We start from the raw sequence: 23,356 nt of genomic DNA on the forward strand, positions 1-23,356 counted from the left end.
GTGTGTTTGGAGGTTCTTTTTCTTTTTTTCCTTTCCTTTTTCTCTCACCCCCCCTTCTTTTCTTGTCTTCATTGTTATTGTTTAAATTTACGTAAAGTGCCCCGAGTCTAAGGAAGCCAGGCGGTCAATAAATTTGCTAAATAAATAAATAAATAAAGCTATAATGAGATGGCAAAGGTGGAGAAGATCCTATTTCCAGGTAAGGAGGGACCATGGATGGCCAGTTTACAGGACTTGTCCTACACGTGGCACAGGCAGGAGTGGTTTGAGCTATACGTGTGAGCATGGCCTACATCTTCCATGATGCACGGTGGTGATAGGGGGCCCGGGTTTGCTGAGATGGTTAATATTCTTTCAATTGACTCATAATACCGCTAGTTTCCCCCCTTGATTTCTCTGCTGCCAACTATGAGGCTGTTCTCACGAGCAGCCTAGCCTGGACTAGGCTGCTCGTGTGGAGCACTGGCATTCTGCACAGATCCTGGCGCTCCCGCCCAGCCTAACCCCGCTCCCTACCCTGGCTCTTAGCCTCGGTTAAGGGAGCAAGTGCTTCCTGAACCCAGCTGCTGGGATCATGGGCCTCCTTGGGCTGCACAATCCCCCAGGGGAATCCCCCGATGACAGGGGAATCCCCCAACTCGATGTGCGGTGCCGTGTGGGATACCTGGAGGCCAGGGAAATGAGTAGTGATCCATCTTGCGTGGGTTATGTGGGCGTGCGACTCGCCTGCCGAAGAACAACAGATCAATCGTCTGGGGGAAGGTCGGTTGAACGCTGCCTCCGCCGCCACCATTGCCCGCCCATGAGGTCATGTGACTCGCCATGTCTCAGAGCACATAGCAGCTCTTGCACTTTCTTCTGGACTAGTTGTGTAGAGATGTGTGAGGTTTAACAGAGTCGCTCAGAAAGACTTTTTGAACAGAATACTATAAAGATTTGTTGCTTACAGATTCTGAGGTTGTTTTCTTTCACTGCTGGTATAGTAGTTTGGTGGTTTGCTTGCTTGGTTACACACGTTTCCTCTACATAACGGCTCTTTGTTTCCCGATCTTACATAGATCTCATATGTTTCACCCTTTTGTCCTGTTTCTCCACGGAACCTCATTTTTATTTATAGCTTTTTTAAAAATTGGAAACTTTGTTGGTCCTCTCTTCCCAACCATTTTTTAAACTGACTTCTCTCCCAGCAGAGTGCCACTAGCCACACCCGCAGAGCTGCTTAGAAAGAACCTTAACCCATCCCTGACCAAAAATACTTTGTAGTCTATTACATCATCATTTCTAAACACGTGCTGTTGGGTGCTGTTAGTTACCAGCTCAGGAGATTAGAGACTGTATTGTACCAAAACTGGGAGCAGCAACTGTATTCCAGCATCCACTAGAGCAGGGTTCTTCGTTGCAAGGCCCAAGGACCAGGGATGGCCCACATCAACCCTAAGTGTGGCTCCCTGTCTTTATTGGGCCTGTGTGAAGCTTTGGTCAAAGCTGAATATTCTGCACAGCCCCCCAGGCACCATGTGGAAGCAACCATTCTCATGGTGCAGGGCTATGCTCTGCCCAGTGCCGGAGGGTTTCCTTTAATGGAAATGTAGCCCTTTAAAGCCCCTGAACCATCTTGGAAGGTGTGCACAGAATGCTGGGAAGTATAGCCCTTCCCAGTGCTTCTCTGCTAAAACCCGTAAGAGAGAGCTTTGTCTCTCTTGAGGGGCTCTGCCAACACTGAGAAAGCACGGTATTATGGAGAGGTCAGCACAGTGGGAAATGGCTCTCACATTGAAGGGTTGGGGTTTTTTTTGGTGGTTTTTTGTTTGTTTTTTGCTGAAGTGGCCCTGCTTGAAAAATATTGACAATCTCAGCACTAGAGTGACACATTATCTTAAATACACTGGGCCCTAGTTGTTTAGGGCTTTATTTCCCCCAAGAACTTCAAAACGTTTCTGTATAGCAGCCCTATGTAGAGCACATTGCAATAGTCAAACCTAGAGGTTACCACCATGTGCACTCATGTTTTGAGGTCATTCTCTTCCAGAAATGGACACAGTTGGCGTATCAGCTGAAGCTGATATGTCTACATGAGGTTACTACCATGGACCACTTATTTGTATGGCCTGGCCTTCCAAGGCTTATAAAGTGTTGTTGTTGTTTTTAAGTATTTTAATTGGTTTTAAATGGTTTTAATTGTATTTGAATAATTTTTATATTCGTTTTTAGCGCTGTGTTTTGAATTGTGTGTTTTTGTGTCTTTTAAAAAGTTGTTGTACACCGCCCAGAGCCTCTGGATGGGGCAGTTTATAAATGTAATAAATAAATAATAATGTGCACTAATGTTTCAATGTCATTCTCTTCCCAAAATGGACACTGTTGGCATATCAGCTGAAGCTAATAGAAAGTGCTCCTGACTGTTGCCTCAGTCTGAGAAACCAGAGAGCGGTTACTGCATACCTCTCATTCCTCAGGTGAGCCAGAAGGATACCATGTTCAATGGTACTGAAAACTGTGGAGCAATCCAAGAGAATTAATAGAGTCACACTCTCTTTGTCAATTCCCAAATGAAGATAAATCCATTGGGCCAACAGTCTTTGCACAGTTAGGCCCCCTGCTAACTGGGCAAAGAGGCATCTTTTTAGAGTGGTGATTCTCTTTATTTAGCAGAGGGAGAGCAACTGGCCCTATCCATCCCCAGCACAGCATCCCTCCGTTGGCTGTTGCTGGTGTCTATCTTGTGTTTGGTATTTTTGGATTGTGAGCCCTTTGGGGACAGGGAGCCATTTTATTTATTTATACCTATGTGAACTACTTTGGGAACTTTGGTTGAAAAGCGGTATATAAATATTCATCGTGTTCGTATTCTTCACTCCACCGCCTGCCCAAAAGCCCATTTAAAATGGGCCCAGAAAATTTGCCTTGGATCTTCAGATGTTCCTCCCCCAAAAACGCAGTTCACGTATGTGTATCTGTCCAATATTTTTTGCAGGAAAGGCCAACACAGATAATTCATTCAGTTTCTCGGACGCTTTCCTCTCTTTCAGTATCTCAACTTGGCTGGTTTTTTGTGTAGCAAGGTTTAAAAGGTGAAGCGTGAATCATGCTTGAAGACCACTCAGTCAAGGAATGTCACTAAATGGGAGAGGAGACCAGTATAGGTGTTAAGTGCTCCCGTGAGCAACTTCCTGAAGTGCTATTAGGTAGAGAAGCACACCAAGCAGAAGCATGTGTCTGAGTCACCAAACTGCATTCAAAATATGCATGACAGCACACTGCCACCAAGAACAGGCTAGCACTAATATGAACCCTCTGCAGCTATAAGCAAAGCACAGCAGGAAATGAAGGCTGGGAGACCTGAAGAGCTGTGTGCAGTATCCTGCAAGATACTCAGTTGCTTCTTGCCTGAGAATGACAGGTATACAGAAGCATACTCCCAACATGGCATTTTTTAAAAGTAAAATTAAGCCACAGTCATGGGGGGGAGCTGATCAGGATAAGGACTATCCTTTCAGGAAGAGGCTATTTAATTATTTCTTGCCATACAGTGATCCTGACAAAAATCCAGACAACATTATTAGCCACCTTCGGGGCTAATAAAAGTTTTGGAAGTATTAAACACTCTTTCCCCATGTGCTACAGGCCCAGTCAGCACCCACCCTCTCCTGTGGCTGCAATTAAAATCAGACACACAAGGGTGGTATTTCCATCAGGAAGGTGAGGTAGACACCTCAAATGAGGCACCAAATGTGGCGGCTGTTGGAACTAGGACCCTGGCAGCATCAGCTCTCAGCTGCAATGTCTCATAGTGACCACTGCGGGCGGGATGGGGGTGGGGGTGGGATTTAGGGCCATGGATAAAAGTGCTGGACTCCTCCCTGCTTTGTTCTTCCAGTGGTAGGCTCCATTTTGTCTCTCCAGAGATGGCTGTTTGTTTTGCTCTCTCTCTTCAGCTATGAGCTACAGCTGAAATTAAGCTGCATGCTTTTTCACATTTGTTTGTCACCTTTTCTTTAAATAAATCCTTCTTGTTCTTCAGTACTAAAGAACTGCCTTAAGACCTCTTGCTTTGCTGCTTTCTCACCAAACTGGTTTTCTTTACTCTTTGGGGACTGAACTACCATTCTTCTCCTACAGTGGCAAGATGTTGCCCACCACTTCACCTGCCTCCCTCTGCCACCTTCCATCATCAGAGCAGCTCTTTGTCTCCTCTTCCTCCTTTCTGGCACGCCACGTTGTCATGCCTTGGCGCAGTGGTGCATGTGGATTCCTCTGCCTCCTCCCTTGTGTGCCACTGGGCTGGTTGTGAAAAGGGGGAGGAAGCAGAAGAGGAAGTGAGGAAAGGACAGCAGAGTGCTGGTGCTGCTCTCTCCCCAGTACTCTACTGCCTTTTCCAAATTTCCTCTTTTTCTTTTTTACATTTATATCCTACTCTTCCTCCAAGGAGCCCAGAGTGATGTACATGGTTATGTTTATCCTCACAACAATCCTTTGAGGTAGGTTAGGCTGAGAGATATGTGACTGGTCCAGGGACACCTAGTGAGTTTCATGACTGAATGGGGATTTGAAACCCAGGTCTTCCAAGTCCTAGTCAAACACTCTAACCACTACATCACACTAGAGAAAGCTCTTCCAAGTGGCAGACAACATCTTGCCTCAATAACTGGTACACTCATTTTGTGGTGGTGGCTGTTGCCCTGCTTTAAAGGCAGAGAAAGTGGAGGAGAAAGTGGTGAATGTGTGCACACATGAAATGAAGCAGCCATCATGACCACTACTTGAAGCATAAAGACGAGGGTGCGTGTGAGGGGTGTAGGGCAGTTAGCACCACTGCCCCCTCTAATAGGGATTCCCAGGTGTTGTTCACAACTCCCAGCATCTTTAGCTGCAATGGCCTTTGGCTGGGAATTCTGGGAACTGTAGTCAACAACATCTGAGAATCCCTGTTAGAGGGGACACTGGTTGGCATGCTGCCTTAGGTGCCCAGAGAGCTGCAAACGTGCAAGCCAGACCACATGTTTAATGTAATGTATAGTTTGGCCTCCAGTTCCCAAGAGCAGGAAGGGTCCTAACTATAGGAGCCACTTCACAATTAAAATCTACACACAGAACAGCATGCATGGAAGAAGGTACTTAGGAAGCCCCATTATATGCACCAAGTCACCCACTTTTACAGTATATCCCACCTTTCCCCATGGAACTCAAGGCAGCGTACATAGGATTCCCAGCAGACACTAACCAGCCCCAGACCTGCTTCGCTTTATCAAGGCTGCTGCATCATGGGCTTTCAGCCTAGGTCCTGAAACCATAAAGCTCAGAATCTAGCTGGTGTTAAAAGAAGCTGTTCATACATAAGACTAAGAGATTATCCTACAGCATAGTGAGAGCTCAGTTGCAACTCTGGGTCCTTCTTTCTTATATCGCCATTCACTAGAAATAATGAAGACTCAACACCCAACTGCTCTCTTGTTAATAAAAGAAATTTAATAGTTTAAATTAAAAATTGTTCTGTTAGACACCGAAGACAGAAACGAATACTGTCACACATACCCTTTTGGCATCAGATTCTCAGACAGTTTGAGATTCTATATATTTTTCCAACAGGTTAAGAAACCACCATCCTCTTATACATATATATATAGTAATATGAAGTTGATTCCATAAAATATCAAATAATCTTTCTTTTAAAAGTTTAATATATTAGATTCTGTGTGCCAAAATGACATCTTTATACATAATGCTGCTTATATAATATACAGTTGTGTGTGTTTTTCTCCCCTTAGAATAGACATTCCCCCCCCCTTGTTTTTGTACATCATTCTTACAGATCCATGGAGTCAAGTTATTGCTGAAGGCTGACCAAACCGTTGACATTACCTGAATGTTCAGTAGCTTATCATCACTGTACAACATGTTATGGGCCTTTTTGGAACCAGTTTACTTTCTCTTTTCTAGGCAACACAGGAAAACAGTTGCATTTTAGAGCTAAGCCATGATGTTAACATTTAACTAAGACCATATCTATATTACCACCTTGAAGGGCTTCAGTTCTCCAGTGGTAACATTATGCTAATATCCTTGAGTGCAGGACCAGAAGTTTCCCAGCCTGGTACCAAGAATGGGCAAGGCTCTGTGATCCTCAAACCTGCTTCTTCTGGAATAGTCTCATTAAAACTACACTGCTCAAGGGAAAAGAGTTTCAGGGTCGGGGCTTCAGTCTCACCCTGTGTAAGTCATTGGGGGGAACTGTGCAACTTCAAAACATTATGAAACTGTGCAACAGCAAAACCAACTATGGGCATAAAAGTTGGATGAATTAAAAGAGGCTTATTTTTCCATGGTGGATGTAGTCAAAACATTTTCTGTGGTGTGTGTGCGCGCGAGCACATGTGTGTGAGCATATGCATGCAGGAAAATCATCAAGAAAAGGTAGATCAGTAGACACTTTAGCTACATAACCTATTCGGCCATCTCGTTTAACTCGGAAGCAAAACCGAACAGTGGTTCAGAGGCATGACACAGTATTTCCATGGGCACAAATGGAAGCTTTTTTCACTTGCGTGGGTGGCAGTGTGTAATCTGGATTGGGACAGGGGCAAAAGACCAAAGCCTGCCCTCCCCCATTCCAGTCTGATTCACGCAGCTCCATATGTGCTATTTATAAAGTGGGGCAGAGGATAAATGCAGTCAAACAATAAATTTGAAGCAGGGCTAGACAAATCCCAGACACCAGGGAGCCATGGTGCCTAGATTAGGATATTCAAAGGTAGAGATATTTCATAAAATCTTGTATTTGTCCTAGGCAACCCTGCTTCTGTTTGCAGTATGTTACTTGTAAAGGGGATATTAAGAAGCCCATTTACCTCCCTCCCACCACAATGTCCATCACTGAGTCCAGTAATTTTGTCAAGTGTCCATTGCCTGGCTCCTAAATTCAAAGAAAATAGATCAAGGCCTGATTTAAAGTAAATCCTAGGCTGACCCTTGGGTTTGCAACAAACTGTGTGGAATCATTTCCTTATAGACCCTCTTCACGTAATGGTCTGGTTCAGACATCATGTCTAGCCATGGTTTAATCATGGCCCTGCTGGATGTTAACAAGCCTTTGGCTTACACACCTGTTGCATGTAGACGTGTAGTTCTGGTTTAGAACAGACTGGGATTTACTGTGATGTCTGAACCAAGCGAATTCCAATTTATTCTAATCAGAGTTAATCAAAACCCAGAATATGAAACAGAGATTGAAGGCAAGGGACAGCACATGAGTCCTGGGCTTGTGAATGCTGAACGGTGCCACAATTAATTCATGGCTCCCTGTGATGTCTGAATCAGGCTTTTGCTTGCATAGGGAAATGGTAATTTCACGGTAGGGAAAAAGAATGTGCCCAATATTGTTTGAAATGTGGCATGAACATTCTTTTAAAATGAGAATACTGATTGGGCAGTGATGAGAATAGTGGCTACCCAATCAGTGCAGTCACAGCAGAAAGCACAATCTATGCCACACATCATACAATACAATGTACACTCATTTTACTACACAGATTCATATAGGAAATCCTTAAACTGCAGTCTGTTTCCCCTGCCCACAGAGACACATGCTAGAGGAAAAAGTGCTGGAGGTCATGCATCGAGACCAAAAGAGCACACTGGTGAAAATCAGTGAGCAATTATTATTCTGAAAAATTCAGCATTTAAAGTATGGAAGCTGCAAGCAGTTTCAAATGCACAATGCATTTATATGAATGTTAACTTGTCACTTTTTCTGCCTGGGATCCTTGGGCTTCCAGCCAATCTGTGATTGGAAAATGCGGTCAAGAATCACAATGATGCAGTGATACAAATCACTCATCGTTCATAGACTGCGATAGTCGATTATACATCCAACTGCATAATCTGTCATAGCTTTAGCAGTGAATGTTATGATTTCTGGAGACTGAAAAATGGCCATGTGCAATAGCCTTTACTCTCCAGCAGAGGAGAAAGGAGAGGCTTATGTTCAGAAAACGTGAACTGGATTTTAAAGTGCTATGTCAAATTCAAAAAATTAATAAAGCAACAGCACACAGCCTTGAACAACCCAATGCTCTTTGTGTACACAAATACATTACTCTATTTTGGTCTTTCCATCTGGTGAAAGACAATACCTTATGTCAGTGCATTTACATAGTTGTAGCGAAAAGGGGGTGGAAGTGTCAGGCAGTAAATCTAGCAGATATGTTTGTACCACAAAACAAACGGATATAAATTGATCCTCCTCTGAACCCTGAGAATTGCAGGCTAAAGCTCTCCACCAATCAGCAGCCTCAAAAACCTGCAATTTCCCAGCATTCCTTGCAGGAAAGTTACAGTTAAGCTCACTTGGGTCCCTCCCTTGTCTCAAGAGCTCCACCTTGAGGAAACGTCTCAAGAAGGTCTACATATCGTAGGGAATGAGAGAGAAATGAAAGCTACTGAACTTCTTCTGAACTTTTACCCTGAGATCGTAATTCACATGTTCCCCTAATACATTCTCTGGGGTAAATAACTGATCTGAAAATATTTACATTAAGAAGAAGTGTGTTAATGTGTGGGGTGTATGATCTGTAGTAATGATTTCAGTACAGTTCATACTGCAAAAAGATTTCCAGCATGTCCAGTATGTAGTTTGCCATGTAAACCTGGAGTAATTTCTGCTACATGCTCACACTTGTTTGCTGGGGAAATTATGCCAGGAATATGCCCAGATTTCTTTTATTAAAAGTAAGTATTCCTCATTGTATTGAATTACTATTTAATAGTAAATGTTATGTTCCTATAATTTGTGGGATGGAAACCAGGAAGAGTTATACCCAGTGAGATCTTTCCTTTGCCTTTTATGTCTTGTATAGGGTCACTGTCTTCACTTCACTTCACTGTCTTCACTTCACTTCACTGAGGCCCACAAGTGGGCCATGGAACCAGTGACACCACTTTTTGTTTAAGTAGTAGAAAGACAAGAGAAGCGTGTTGAAGAGAAAGACTGTGCAAGAGTATGTCTATTCCAGGGATTCTCAACGTTGAGTCCCCAGATGTTTTTGGACTTCAACTCCCATAATCCCCAGCCCCAGTGGCCTTTGGTTGGGGATTCTGGGAGTTGAAGTCCAATAACATCTGGGGACCCAATGTTGAGAATCCTTGGTCTATTCTATATCCTTTGACCAGTTGGTGTGGGTGTTGGGAGAAGGAAAGGCTGATAAACCAGGATGTGTGTAGGGTAGATATAACCTAGAGCAAGACAGAGAGGGCCTGTTCAGATGTAACATGGAACCAGGATTTAATCCTGGCTTCACACAACATTCCCTAGCCTTGGGCACATTTATTCCATTCCACCTCATCTTGTCACGCGCAAGAGGAAGAAGAATTCTTCTATCCCTGGCTTCTTTTGAAACTCTGGCTAGAATAAACCAGGATTGCTCAGTTTGGATGTAACAAGGTCCTGGTCTGTTCGAAGCCATTCTCTTGCCCTTGACTATGGTGTTACTCACCCGGGTATTTGAAACTTTTATTGCTGGGTGTGTGATGGCTTTTAATCAGTGTGAAGAACTCCACACTTGAGCAGAACTACATGTTACACAAGTTGACAAAGCTGCCCTAAATCAAATTCTCCCCCCTCCATGGCATGTACTTAGCCCATGTTGTGACATGTGTTTCCCCAGCTCCAGTTGTGGTAGCCAAGGATGTTGAATAGAATAGGAAAATGCACAACACTGTGTATTGCAGGTACTTGTAGCTACATGCTATAGTGGTTTACGGGGAGAAAGATCCAGGAATGCTTTTTTTATTGGCAGCCCTCCCTGCACCTCTTAAATGTTTAATGTTGCCTTTTTATATTTTAAAAAGTTAGGTATTTTCAAGCCCAGAAATCTGGCCACCAGATTGCTGTTAGGGGCCCTCACAGGAAGAACTCGTGAGGAAAGGAAAAAAGTAGTAAACATCAGAGTGTGATACAAAATTCCCAATAGAATTGGGAGAGTTTGCCAAACACACACACCAGAGACTTCAGTGTGTAAGAGCCATTTCAATAGTAGCATCTGTGAACCAAAAAGATTCTCCAAGACTCAAAAGTGGCAAGAAATTAATGTCGAGATGAATGGAAGCAGATGTTTTTGCCCCTTATATCACTTCTCCAACAGTAGCTTGGGAAAACTCAAAAGGCAGTCGTCTTTCGATGGAATATGACCAACGTAAACTGGAATTTACCAGTTTAACATCTCAAGATATGCACAAGTGCAAAAGGAAGGACAACCAATGGAGAAGGTTAGACATGAACCATACACTTCTTTCGTTTGTATCAGTCCTCTAAGGAGCATACAAGATTCCACCCATCTAAAAAGTGATGAAGCTTACAAAGGAGATCCATCCATGTCCTCTCTGTTTGTTTACAAAGAGCCGAGCAGGAAATAATGGCTCAGAAATTGGTGATGGGATGTAGATCCCTACTGTGTTGTCACATAAATAAGCAAAGTTTTCAGACTGCTTGTTCTAGTGAAGCGCGTAGGTTTTCTGCGTGCAAAAACCTCACATTTGGGAAAGCAAACTGGGCCCTTCACATTAATCCTATTCAGATGTATTGAACTCTTTTGCAATGAGTATACAGTGTATACAGGCACAGATCTTACTTACACAGGTACAGTTGTTCACATTATGCTGAATACCATGCGCTTGAGGGGCCTGTACCCAGGTTCACTTTTAAAATGAACACAGGTACAGCCGTTCACACAAAAACATGTGCAAGTCTATAGACGTGTACACTCGTACAACATAATGTCTGAACAGGGCTACTGTCTGCTTGGAAAAGTGCTGGGTTTGGAGGACCACATACCTTTTGTAGTAGTGCACCATGGATAAGTTGAGACGGTTTATCCTCATAGTTCCAGTTGTAAGGAGCACAGTGGCCCAGGAAGCTCAGAAATGGGGATTCTAAATCAGGTGGGGTTTATAATGAAATATATTCACTGATCTTTGTGCAATAAGGAGTTGCCCCACCCCCATACTTCTCTCTGCCATCTACAGCTGCTAGTTGTTAAATGGAATTGCAAAAGGAAGGTACTAAAGATGAATAAGCCTGGTAAAGCCTGGCCTTCGATGACCGATTCAGATTCTCCCAGTTAGCCACGGTTACAGCCCAGACTCAGCAGTGGATGCAAGGTGACTACCCAACTTTATCTGCTCCAGTCAGGAATTAACTTAGATCAGGAAATCCTGCAGCACCCGTGCACTTTCTCCTCCATTTCTTCCATGGGTGCTTTGAATTTTAAGAGAGGTGGGTCGCCACTCGACATGGTATAATAAACTGAAGTCCCATTGGCTGTATAGGAAGGAGTCCTGCAGCTAATGAGGTGCTCTTTCACTTCTCCCCCGTTCTCTGCTGTGCCTCCCACGTTGCTGCCAAAGTGTGTGCTGATGAAGGGGTGGTTGAGTAGCTTGGCTGCCGCCCGTTGCCGTTTCAGCTCGGAGAGGGTTTGGTGGCTCCTCTCTTTGTAGCCCCCCCAGATCTGATGAGAGTCTGAGACCCCCGGGTTGTCATAGGGCAGTGCTTGGCTTGTGTCACTGTCCAGAGCAGAATGCATTTTCCAAATGTCTCCATTGGGGACTGAGTATTCATAAGGGTTAGGGGAGAGGCTGAGCCCATTCTGGAGGAGAGATTCCGAGTCACACTGAGTGCTTTTGCTTGCCAGCTCTGGAAGGAATGTAGGTGAATCTACTGAAGAGTTCTGAAATGGAAAAGAGACACGTGAAAAAAGCTCAGCCACCCTCACCCATCGACTGGCTGATCAACGTTTTGCCCATCTTTACTGATTTTCATGCACTGTGCAATCAGCTCGAGGATCTGCTTCCTTTCATTATGTTTATTTGACCTGTGACTTTTTTGCCAGCTTCCAAACATACTAGGGTGGTTGACAGAATCAACATGAGGGTACATAGGAACATCGGAAGCTGCCATATATTGAGTCAGACCATTGGTCTGCCTAGCCCTGTATTGGCTTCACAGACTGGCAGTGGCTTCTCCAAGGTTGCAGGCAGGAATCTCTCTCAGCCCTATCTTGGAGAAGCCAGGGAGGGAACCTGAAACCTTCTGCTCTTCCCAGGGCAGCTCCATCCCAAGGAGGAATATCTTAACAGTGCTCACACTTCTAGTCTCCCATTCATATGCAACCAGGGCAGACCCTGCTTAGCTAAGGGACAAGTTATGCTTGCTTCCACATGACCAGCAATCCTCTCCTACCATACTCTGGGAGCTAGGCATGTTCCCAGTGTCTGATCATGTGTTAGGTAAGAACAAGCTCTGGTCTTGTGGTAGCAAGTATGACTTGTCTCCATAGCTAAGCAGGGTCTGTCCTGGTTGCATATGAATGGGAGACTTGATGTGTGAGCACTGTAAGTTATTCCCCTTAGGGGATGGAGCCGCTCTGGGAAGAGCAAAAGGATTCAAGTTCCCTCCCTGGCTTCTGCAAGATAGGGCTGAGAAAGATTCCTGCCTGCAACCTTGAAGAAGCTGCTGCCAGTCTGTGTAGACAATACTGAGCTAGACAGACCAATGGTCTGACTCAGTATATGGCAGCTTCCTATGTTCCTAAGCTCGGAAGCGGGGCACTTGATCATCAGTAAAGCCCAGGCTGGGTAGGATGAGTTTCCTACCCAGTTTCCGTCGCCAGCTTCTGACTAGGTAGGCAGGGAAATCATCCAACCTAGCTGGGGCTTGACTGATGATCAAGCTCCCCGCCTCCAACCTCATTTTTATTTAATCACAACCTTGTCTATCACACAATTGAGAATCAGTAGCATGCCCAGCTCTTGAATTAGAGTAGGAGGCTTCTCCTACCCTAATGTCGATCGTATGAATTGCCCCACACCTAAGTAGAGAAGATGACATATTATATAATGCTGTCTTATCTGCTTTTTGGTCTTTGTAATAATGTATCTAAAATTGCCTGGAGGGACATCTGAAAGGAGGCTGAATTGGGGCTGTATAAGAGGAAGAAGTTGGGAGATTTGGATAATGTTTGAATTTCTAAGAAGTATAGGCAGGGCAGCTGCTGGAACTGGTGTTCCTAACATGTTCCATTATAAATCTTTATCAAGGGGACATGATATTATGAATCAGCTCAAAGCTACACTGCACTGACCTCCAGATTTTGTCTTAGAGATCACTATGTAGGTAATTGAGCCACCTAATGGTGCAGCAGGGAAATGACTTGATTAGCAAGCCAGAGGTTGCTGGTTCGAACCCCCACTGGTATGTTTCCCAGACTATGGGAAACACCAATATAGGAAGATGTTGAAAGGCATTGTCTCATACTGCGCAGGAGGAGGCAATGGTAAACCCTCCTGTATTCTACCAAAGACAACCACAGGACTCTGTGGTCACCAGGAGTTGACATCGACTCGACGGCACACTTTACTTTATGTAGGTTATTGAGCTGGTTCATGAATGGCTTGACTATTCCCTTGACAAAGATTCATACTGAAAACATATTGGAAAGACCAGTCCGAACACCTGTCCTGTCTATGAATGAGTTGCAAGTTGTTTGTGATCCTCTTCCTTGTTTGTCGTCGGCACAATGGCATTCCTACTCCCGTTTGGAACACATAGCAAGAGCATCGTCCTCAGGGATTCCAGGAATCCGTAATTGGAGATGCCTTAATTTGGATGTAAGCGTAGATAACTATTTGTTACAACTTGGTCCCTTACTGGATCTGTGTTCTCTTGATTGGAGCATGCCTCACTGATGTCACCATTATAGCCAGTGGCTCTTGGCTCTTCTGAATATTCTATCTGCTGCCAGACAATGGCCTCCTTCTCGTATTCCTTCCTGTAAAGGTTTGTTCGGTCAGAAAGGCTTGCCCTCCGCACCACTTTCCTAAAAAGAACAAGAAACAGAAGAGGGGTTCAGAATTGGATGGCCATTCTTTACAGGTCTGTCCCAGCATGAAAGACCACTCAGGATATTCTGTTTCCCAGATCATTACCAAATTATACATAAGCTCTGTTTAGATTGTGCAAAAAGGAAAAAAGGGAAGCTGTACAATTTCTTAGTACACCTCCCGTCTACTGATCACGCAAACGGGTGCGATCACATTGATGAACACTGTAACCATAAGGAGCGCAGGTGGAAGGGTATGACATGCCAGAGGTGGGACCTCCGGTCCTGCTTTGTATGCTGTAATTGTACACACACACAGCCCCGTCTTAACAGGGCTATAACCACCATTAGGCCTTGAAAGCAAATGAGAAAAACGCACCTCTCCAGATAGGACAAAACAGCTAGATGACTACCTGGGGAGCTTTCTAGAGCCAGTTAAACTAATCTGAAGACTACACGAGGATACATCTGAGCACATAGACCACTTCTGCTGCTCTTGTTAAACTGAGAATGTCTCATTTATCTACAAAGCCAGTTTTCAGACTTCAAGGAGGGAGCTAGAGTGGAGTAGTCAGAAACCACGTTATGTTCAACACTTGCAAACCTGTATACAGTGTGCACAGGTGCAAAACTGTACTCAGCTACAGTTATTCACATGTGTTGTATGCAGGCACAACAGTACACTTCGTATCTGTAGCCTGCATTTCAGAAGCCAGGACCCAGGTTCACCTTTAACACTAATACAGTCATTCAGACAAATATATGTACATGTGTACAGAAAAATGTACATTCCTGCAACATAAGATCCGAACAGGGCTAGACCAGGAAGATGTGGGTTTAAATGCTCATTCAGCCACATGTGAATGAAGCTCACTAACTCACCTTGAGTTCATCATTTATTCACTCTCTTTCAGCTTAATATCGCAAAATAGGAGGCTGAGAATTTTTAAGCCATACCTTGTACCAGTGCACATACAATGTCCAGACCTGCACATTAATCAAGGTTATTCAGCATGAGTTTTGCAGCTATTTGGACGACAAATTACTGTGCATGTGTTTTACAGAATACAGCTGTAAGTTATAGGCATGCAGGTTGGTTTCTATACCGTGGACTGGGAACTAATAGGGTGTAACCTTGCTTTTCCACACTTGCCTTGCTAGAGGCAGAGGAGCAGGCAATTATGATGTAAACCATTCAAGCAATTTCACCCCTACAACATAGGTTGGTTTTTTAAATTTAATTTTATAGGTTACTATTCAGTCTAGACACTAGTGCCCACAAACAGCTTTTAAACAAACCGTCTTAAAAGTGTTTGCATTGTGGCCATGCAGAGGGAGGAGGACAGAGACATCACTCATGAGCTGGCTGAGCCTGTGTGGTGTAGTGGTTAGAGTGCTTGGCTGTGACTGGAGGGACCAAATTTCAAACCCGAGCCCAGTATGAAGTTCCCTGGGTTAGCTAGGGCCAATAATTCTCAAACCCTACTTGCACAGGGTTGATGAGAGGGTAAAATGGGAGAGAAATGAGCATGCCACTAAGTTATTTGGAGGAAGTGTAAGGAAAATGTGATCACTAGATTCCCAGTGACACGATTACAGCCCTGTTGGCTTTTATTACATGTCCGTCTATTATTTCCTTTAGGGGAGCCTGAGTGCCATCAGTGAAATTAAAGTGCCTTAATGTCTTGTCCTGGTCTCATACAAAGGCCTGAAAGGTGAGACAGGACAGGACCTTGGGAGAGTCTGAGGGAGCACATTGACCTAACAGAAGCCCAATTCAGCATCTTGTCAGATAGATTGGTTTCTACCTGACCAGAGTGCCCAGATGTTTGTACACTCGTACATATGTTTGTGTGAATGGCTGTACCTGTGTTTATTTTAAAGGTGAACCTGGATACAGGCCCTTCAAATGCATAGAACACATGGGAAATATACTCCTTTGCCTGCATTCAACATAACATGTGAATGACCGTACCTATGTACACTGTACACTCATGGTACAAATGTTGAACGTAACGTATGGATGGGCCTAGTGTCCCAGCTACAAAAGAGCCTTTTAATGTCTCTGGGTCTTGACTTCCTCTTAAGCTCCACCCTCTACTCAGAGTGATGCCAATTGTTAAAGGGAGCTGAGGGCTACGTTGTTATTTCTAAACACACACCCCTTCTCGCCAATGCATTTCCTGTAGGGGTGTGCAATTCGAATTTTCAGTGTTTCGATTTGGATCCGAATCAAAACACCACCAATTCGTTTTTGGGTCTGACTCTGACCCATCTGAATCACCCCAGATTCGATTTGGATCTGAATTAATAAATGAGAGTAGATTCATGGTTTGTATTGAAAATCTCATATGCTACCAGAGAATCTACACTCAGAACACCTCAGAAACAACAGAACCTTGTACCCCATGGGTTAGAAAACCATAGGGGTGGTTGGCACCCTATGTGCACAACACTGTCACTTGCTCTGGGCCACCCCAGCGCCCCGCAAATGCAGTTATAAGGCTGCTGAAACCTCCATGATTCCCTATGGAGAAAAACCTTAAAGAGATGTGTAAACTTCAACAAATCACCAAAAATCAGCCCTCTGCCCAAATCCTTTGAAAAAATTCTGGTAGCTTCCTTGCCCCCCTTGGGCACTACCACCAACCCCACACCACTCTAGGCCACCCCTTTCCCCCTGATGTGAAGCGATACACCTCCATTATACCTTATGGGGGGAAACCTTAAAGCCGCGTAAACTTCAAAAATTCACCAAAAACCAGCCCTTTGCCCAATCCCTCTGCAATTTGGGTGGTAGCCTCCACCCATTAGGCACTACCACCCCACCCCACTCTTCTGCCCCAGATTCCACTTTATGCCCCAAATCTGCCCCAAAGACACTAAAACTTCAACAATTAACCAAAAATCAGCCCTTTGCCCAATCCCTCTACAATTTGTGTGGTAGCCTCCACCCATTAGGAACTACCACCCCACCCCACTCTTGTCCCTGGAACCCAAATTCAAGTAGACTTCAGATCAGACCTTTTTGCATTGAAGTTAGTGGGAAGCAAAAATGTGGGAAATTCAAACAGATGTCAGAACTCAAAATGGAGAAGGAAGAAGTTCGGAGCCGAAACAGAGGTGATTCATTCTGGCAATGAATCACCCGAAATGGGCAGTTTGGGTACAGTTCATTCTGTACCTGAAACGTTTTGCACATACCTAATTCTCTGCATCTGCAAACAGGCACTGGAGGGCAAAAGGTTTCGGGCAGGTCTGAGTCAAGCTTGGCAGGGACCATCTCTGGGGGTCTGAGTTCAGGTTTTCCAGCTCCTTGCTCTCCAATTCACCCTTGCCACTGGGGCCTGAGCCTCGATAGCTGGTGTTGGTGACAGGGATCTGCTCAGCTCTTCCCCTCGGGCTCTTGAGTCCTGCTTGTCACTTTGAAGTTGGGCCAAAACACCTTAGAACTGGGATTTCTGTCCACACATCACGCCAACGGCAGAAGAGGGGCTCAGCTGTGTTTTGAGTGGCACGTGCAAGATCAGTACTAGTTCCTACTAGTACTAGACAAGATATCTGTCTTAAATGGTGTCCAAGATACCTTGTGTTTATCTGTCAGGACCTAGCATCCACTGTATTTATGAAAATATTTATACACAATGGGCAGCATTCAGACTAGAATATAACCAAGTCCCACTGAAATTAATTGGGCTTAAGTTAGTTATGACTAATTTGTCTCACTGATGCCAGGGGTGCTTTAGTCATGACTAACTAGTCTGATGCTGCTTCCTTTGAACTAAATAATCAATTTAACTACAATATTTATGCTCAGGGTAAATTTCTAAGATAACTGCATGAGTCATACTAAAACAGACATTCCAGTGACCAAATGTGGCCACTAGGTGGCGCCCATCTCATAATAGCAAGCTTTTCTTAAAAGCTGGGAATAGATGGAGATGTTCAACTTCCTTAGCCCTCCTCTTCAATTGAACTGAAATGAAGTACATACAACTGCATTTGATCACATTCCATGTGAATGTGATCACATGTGGTCTCCCATTGCATTTGAATGGGAGACCAAATGTGAGCACTGTAAGATATTCCCCTTAGGGTATGGGGCCGCTCTGGGAAGAGCATCTAGGTTCCAAGTTCCCTCCCTAGCATCTCCAAGAGATTCCTGCCTGCAACCTGGGTAGACAATACTGAGCTAGATGGACCTATGGTCTGACTCAGTATACGGCAGGTTCCTATGTTCCTATGATTTGAACTGGTTCTGCACACCCCTGCTCTCCATATGTTGTTGGACTACAACTCCCATCAACCCCAACCCAGCTCAAATGGTTGTAGTGAAAATAAAAAGAAGAATTTGTGGCAGAACACCAAATATGTTATAATATGCTTCTTGGCTGAAGGGCAGGGTAAAAATGAAATAATGCAATATTGGTCATTTTCAACAGCAATTTCATTTCATTTCAGTGCAGTGTTTGTCATTTCAACAGCGACCTACAGAGTACGGTTGGGCAGACTTAAGGCTTCTAGTAGCTACTTTAGCCTTGGGACCTGCCAGCACAAAGTACCAGGGGGAAATAGTCAGTCACAAAAATGGATGCTTGGGGAAGCAGAGCCAGTCACAGAGCGACAGCTTGTACAAAAATTCATATCAACAGAATAGGGTATTTTAATAACAAAACCCCTGAACTCGCAGAGAATTTTGCTGCAGGTCAGGAAGGAAGCAAGAGAAGAGGAGGAAGAAAAAACAGAAATTGATGAGAGAGAAAGACCCAAGACTTGTGAAAGTTTGGACTTGCCACTGTGCATTATCTGATAGACAAATATACTTATCTAGTTCAGGGGTCATCAAACTGAAGGACTCCAGCTGCTGTTGTACTACAGCTCCCATCATTCCCTACAGCTGTTTATTGTGTCTGGGGATCATGGGAGTTGTAGTTGAACAGCTGGAGAACCTCAGGTTAGCCACTCCTGATCTAGCCAATCTGACAACATCCCCCGGCTTACTCACCCTCTGCTTCCAGTGCTGGAGGTCCTCCTGCTCAAGGAGGACTTGTGTCTCATCTGAGATTTCATGATGACATCATGCTTATGCTTCAGCTCCAGCAGCAGGACTTTAAATTCCTCTTCTTCGCACAGGTCTAAAGAAGCACAAAACCACATGCTTGAAGCCAGCTGCTCCGTGGCAGAGCGAAAGGACGGCTGCGTGATACCTGCCATTTTGCCTGCATGTTGCATTGACTAGTAGGCCTGTACACTCTGGGAAAACAGGAATTCTGACATCGGAATTCCCATCTCCCCAAGGAGGCACTGGAGCACGGGGCAAGTAGCCTGCTGTGAAAGGGGCCCTTGAACTGGTGGCCCAGCACTGGCATGGGGGTGGCTAGCTGATGCAGCAAAGTTGGGCAGGTGGCGGGGTGGACTTCTCCCTGAGAGCCTTTGTAGCTGCGGTGAAGATTAGTGGGCTTCTCGGGACTGTGGTCCCACACAGAACTCCCATTTGAGAATTCCGACGTCAGAATTCCCATTTTTCCAACCCGCACCGGCCTATTAACTAGAGTACAAGGAAAGCAATGCCAGGAATTGAGGACCGAAAAGAGGAGTCGTCTTTCCCCCATGTGCACCAACATCCATTGCACTCAAGGGAGGCATGACATGGCTGGCTTCAGGCCAACCCATCTTCATCCTAAAATGACTGCAGGGGAAGAGGCAATTTTTGTTTTATTTATTGTCAGATTTATATGCCACCTTTCATTAAAACAACCCCAAGGCAGTTTACAGCAGAATTTAAAAACAAGATTGTAAAAATGACACAATTAAAATATCAAGCTAAAAATATAAAAAAAATCTGATTTAAAAATTTAAAACACAAGCATAAAAACAATACAAAGTACAAAGAGCATATTTGTACAAAGAGCAGTCTGTGGTCAGCACTGGCACGTCTTCCTTGGAACGGTGTTGATGCAGATGGCACAGGAAACTGGGAAGAGCAGGGAGGTATCTGGCTCTATGACATATGCAAACATAGAAGCATATGAAGCTGCCTTCTACTGAGTCAGACCACTGGTCCATCTAGCTCAGTATTGTCTACACTGACTGGCAGCAGCTCTCTAGAGTTTCAGATGGGCTTTTCCCAGCCCTGCTTCGAGATACTGGGGATTGAACGCGGAACCTTCTGCATGCAAAGCAGATGCTCTACCAAGGAGCAAAAGGTCCTCCAATATGCAAACAGCTTCCTGGAGAATCTGATAATTATGTGGCTTTTGGACTCCTAAGGTAGGGCAGTGATAATTCATATTGTTAATGAATTCCAATGATCTGGACCTTCCTTCCGCAATTCTTGATGCACACTGTACAGTTCTTACCACTCCCCACAAGCCATATTTTTACTAATGCCTTACACTGACAGTCTCCGAGGAAAAGTAAAACAGTGTGGTGCATATGCTGGTAACATCCAGGCTTGACTAGTGCAATGTGCTTTAGATTGGGCTGCCTTTGTGCGTAGCCCAGAAGCTGTGGTTGGTGCAAAATGCAGCAGACCACAGTACTCCCATTGGCGGCCAACAAGTTTCTGAGACAAATACAAAGTGCTGGTTATTACTTACGAAGCCCTGAATGGCTTGGGTCCAGGGTATTTAAGAAAGTGCTTTCTTCTCCATGAACTCCACTGCTTATTAAGATAATCGGGGGAGGTCTGGTTACGGCTGCCGCCAGCACATTTGGTAGCTACTTGTAATCGGGGCTTCTCTAGGGCTGCCCCAGGACTCTGAAACAATCTCCCAACTGGTCTTGTTGGGAGGAGAGCTGGTCTTGTGGTAGCAAGCATGACTTGCCCCCTTAGCTAAGCAGGGTCTGCCCTGGTTGCACATGAATGGGAGACTAGATGTGTGAGCACTGCAAGATATTCTCCTCAGGGGATGGAGCTGCTCTGAGAAGAGCAGAAGGTTCCAAGTTCCCTCCCTGACAGCATCTCCAAGATAGGGCTGGGAGAGATTCCTGCCTGCAACCTTGGAGAAACCACTGCCAGTCTGTGAAGACAATACGGAGCTAGATAGACCAATGGTCTGACTCAGTATATGGCAGCTTCCTATGCTCCTAGTCTTCTACGTAGAAATGGGGCGTGAGTTTATTTTCTACACAGTCTGTGGCAGGGATGTGCATGAAGCATTTTGGTGACTCTAATTCGAGGCGTCAAAATGCTTTGAGCTGCCCCCGCCGATCTGTTTCAGCTGGGCGTGAGCGAGCACTTCAAAAGGATGAAGGCAGGTCTTAACTGCCCCTTTGTCGCCCCACCGCGGTGCTGTCGGCATTAAGCGCAGCAAGGCTGCTTCTAGCAGCCCATGGACAGTATCGGCATGTAAATGGCGTCTGCATATGCATGGACGCCATGTGCATGCCAATGCCACCCGTGGGTTGCTGGGAGCAGCCCTGCAGCTGCACAGCGCAGCGTTTAATACTGACAGCGCTGCGATGGGAGAGCAGAGGAGCCTTTCGTTAAGACTCACTTTCCTCCTTTTAAAGCGCCTGCTCTCCACCATCCACCCGCGCATGCGCGCAACACTTCGTGCACGACCCTAGTCTGTGAAGCCTTCTTGTAATCATTCATTCCCTTTCCCCACCATCCTCTTTTAGGATCGCATGGTTAAATCTGACTATCATGAATCAGTGAAGATCCATTCCACATCATTATGGGCATAACACCAAAGGCCCTTGAAACAACCCACATCTTCCCAGTAGTACAGAATTCAGGCCACACTGAAGACACCAAGGCAGGAGAGGCTAAGAGGGCGATTCAGGTTCCAGAACTTCAGGAAGAATAAAAGGAAGCAGGGCCTGTTGAACGTCACTGGGCTGCCTAAGAAGCCCTCTTCAGACGGTTTTTAAAAAGCAGGGACACAGTACTTGGGGTGGCGAGCATGAACTGTCCCCTTTGCTAAGCAGGGTTCACTTGGGTTTGGAATGGGATACACTACCTGTAGGATAATCCCCTTAGGGTTTGTCATGGTTTGCATTTGGATGAGTGGCTACGTGTGAGCACACTGTCTGCTGTAAGATATCCCCCTTAAGGGATGAGGTCTAGGTAACTTTGGAGCCTGGACCTAAAGGCCTTTGCAGGCCCACCTCTCCTGAAAATTAAGCACTGCCATGCTTGGCCAGATGGCCACACCACCCAGGACAGACTCAAGAGGATTTCAGGGTCCCCAGGGGTTGTGGAGGCCCTGGACTTTGGCCCAGAAGAGCACCTCTGGATGGGGCTGTAGCTCGGTGGTAGAGCATCTGCTTTGCACGCAGAAGGTCCCAGGTCCAGTCCCTGGTAGCATCTCCAGGTAGGGCTGGGAGAGACTTTTGCCTGAAGAGTCTCTGGAGAGCCTCTGCCAGTCTGGGCAGACAACAATGAGCTAGATGGACCACTGGTCTGGTTCACTATAATGCAGCTTCCTAGGTTCCTACTCGCATACGGTGTTCTGAGAGCACGCCTGGAACTGCTGCCCCCACATGTGGATGTGCGTAGAATCCCTGCCCACCCATTGCCCACACTCACAGGGTTTGTCTGAAGAGAATCTACAAAAGGTAGATTCGAGCCATCCAATCACAGAATGAACCCATGGTTACAGTGTTTGTCGCTGCAGACCAATGAGCAGCAGGCAGGTGGGGCTGCTGAGTGCATCAGCACTGGGTGGGTGGGGCTTCAGGGTGTGCTCTCAGGTGAGTATAGGGTCCCTGAGATTTTTCAATGTCTGGAGAGGGCTATTGAGTCTCACTGATTTGTCCAAAATTAGAAACTCCACAAGGGGACAGGTTGACAGTTCACCTATTGGCATCTCATCCATGGCTGTCCGTGCACTCAGGCTCGCACCATGAGACACTAACAGTTCTGCCATCTGCATCTGGAATAAAAAGAGAGAGAGAGAGCAACATTCTTAGAAGTTTCCCCAGATAGGACCATGTGCCATACACAACTCCCTGGTGGCCTTTAGGAAGGCCTGAAGAACACACCTGCTTAACCAGGCATTTAGTTCATGTTTTAACTGGTTTTAATCGCCTCAGTGGTTTTTTTATATTTATCTCTTTGGAAACCACCTTGAGATTTTATAAGCTGGTGATACAAAAGTGCAAATAATAAAATAAAAAATAATAATTTTAATATAACAACAATAATAATACAAAGGAAGGTGAGAACATAGGAACTCTGCTGGATGAGAGCAAAACTCCATCTAGTCCAGCATCCTGCAGTGGCCAACCAGATACTTCCAAGGAGCCCACAAGCAGAGAAACAGCATCCTCTCATGTTGGGCCCCAGAAACTGCTACTTAGTGACATACTGTGCTGCCTCTGAACATCAAACTTCCATTAGCCATCATGTTTAAGAACATAAGAACAGCCCTGCTGGATCAGGCCCAAGGCCTATCTAGTCCAACATCCTGTTTCATGCAATGGCCCACCAGATGCCTCTGGGAAGCCCATAGGCAAGAACTGATGGCATGCCCTCTCTC

At 45.2% G+C, this 23,356-nt stretch overlaps 1 protein-coding gene and 1 long non-coding RNA gene across 6 annotated transcripts in view; one reads left to right on the forward strand and one right to left on the reverse strand.

Moving 5' to 3' along the window:
* The first annotated feature begins 4,172 nt into the window (after positions 1 to 4,172).
* LOC128322354 (uncharacterized) lies at positions 4,173 to 10,481 on the forward strand. Its single transcript, XR_008305673.1, has 2 exons — positions 4,173 to 8,724; positions 9,844 to 10,481. It is a non-coding gene; the product is annotated as an uncharacterized LOC128322354 (long non-coding RNA).
* PPP1R16B (protein phosphatase 1 regulatory subunit 16B) overlaps positions 5,445 to 23,356 on the reverse strand; it is a 187,648-nt gene continuing 169,736 nt past the window's right edge. For all 5 annotated transcript variants that reach the window (XM_053243464.1, XM_053243465.1, XM_053243466.1 and 2 more), the window contains exons 8-11: positions 22,675 to 22,750; positions 18,874 to 19,003; positions 13,697 to 13,865; positions 5,445 to 11,717 (exon numbers count right to left, since the gene is read on the reverse strand). In XM_053243464.1, coding sequence (XP_053099439.1) covers positions 11,196 to 11,717; positions 13,697 to 13,865; positions 18,874 to 19,003; positions 22,675 to 22,750 — 897 coding nt within the window. In that variant the 3' untranslated portion in view covers positions 5,445 to 11,195. The remainder of the gene's footprint in view (positions 11,718 to 13,696; positions 13,866 to 18,873; positions 19,004 to 22,674; positions 22,751 to 23,356) is intronic.

The sequence above is a fragment of the Hemicordylus capensis genome, chromosome 4 (assembly GCF_027244095.1).
Source record: "Hemicordylus capensis ecotype Gifberg chromosome 4, rHemCap1.1.pri, whole genome shotgun sequence".
Taxonomy (NCBI): Eukaryota; Metazoa; Chordata; class Lepidosauria; order Squamata; family Cordylidae; genus Hemicordylus; species Hemicordylus capensis.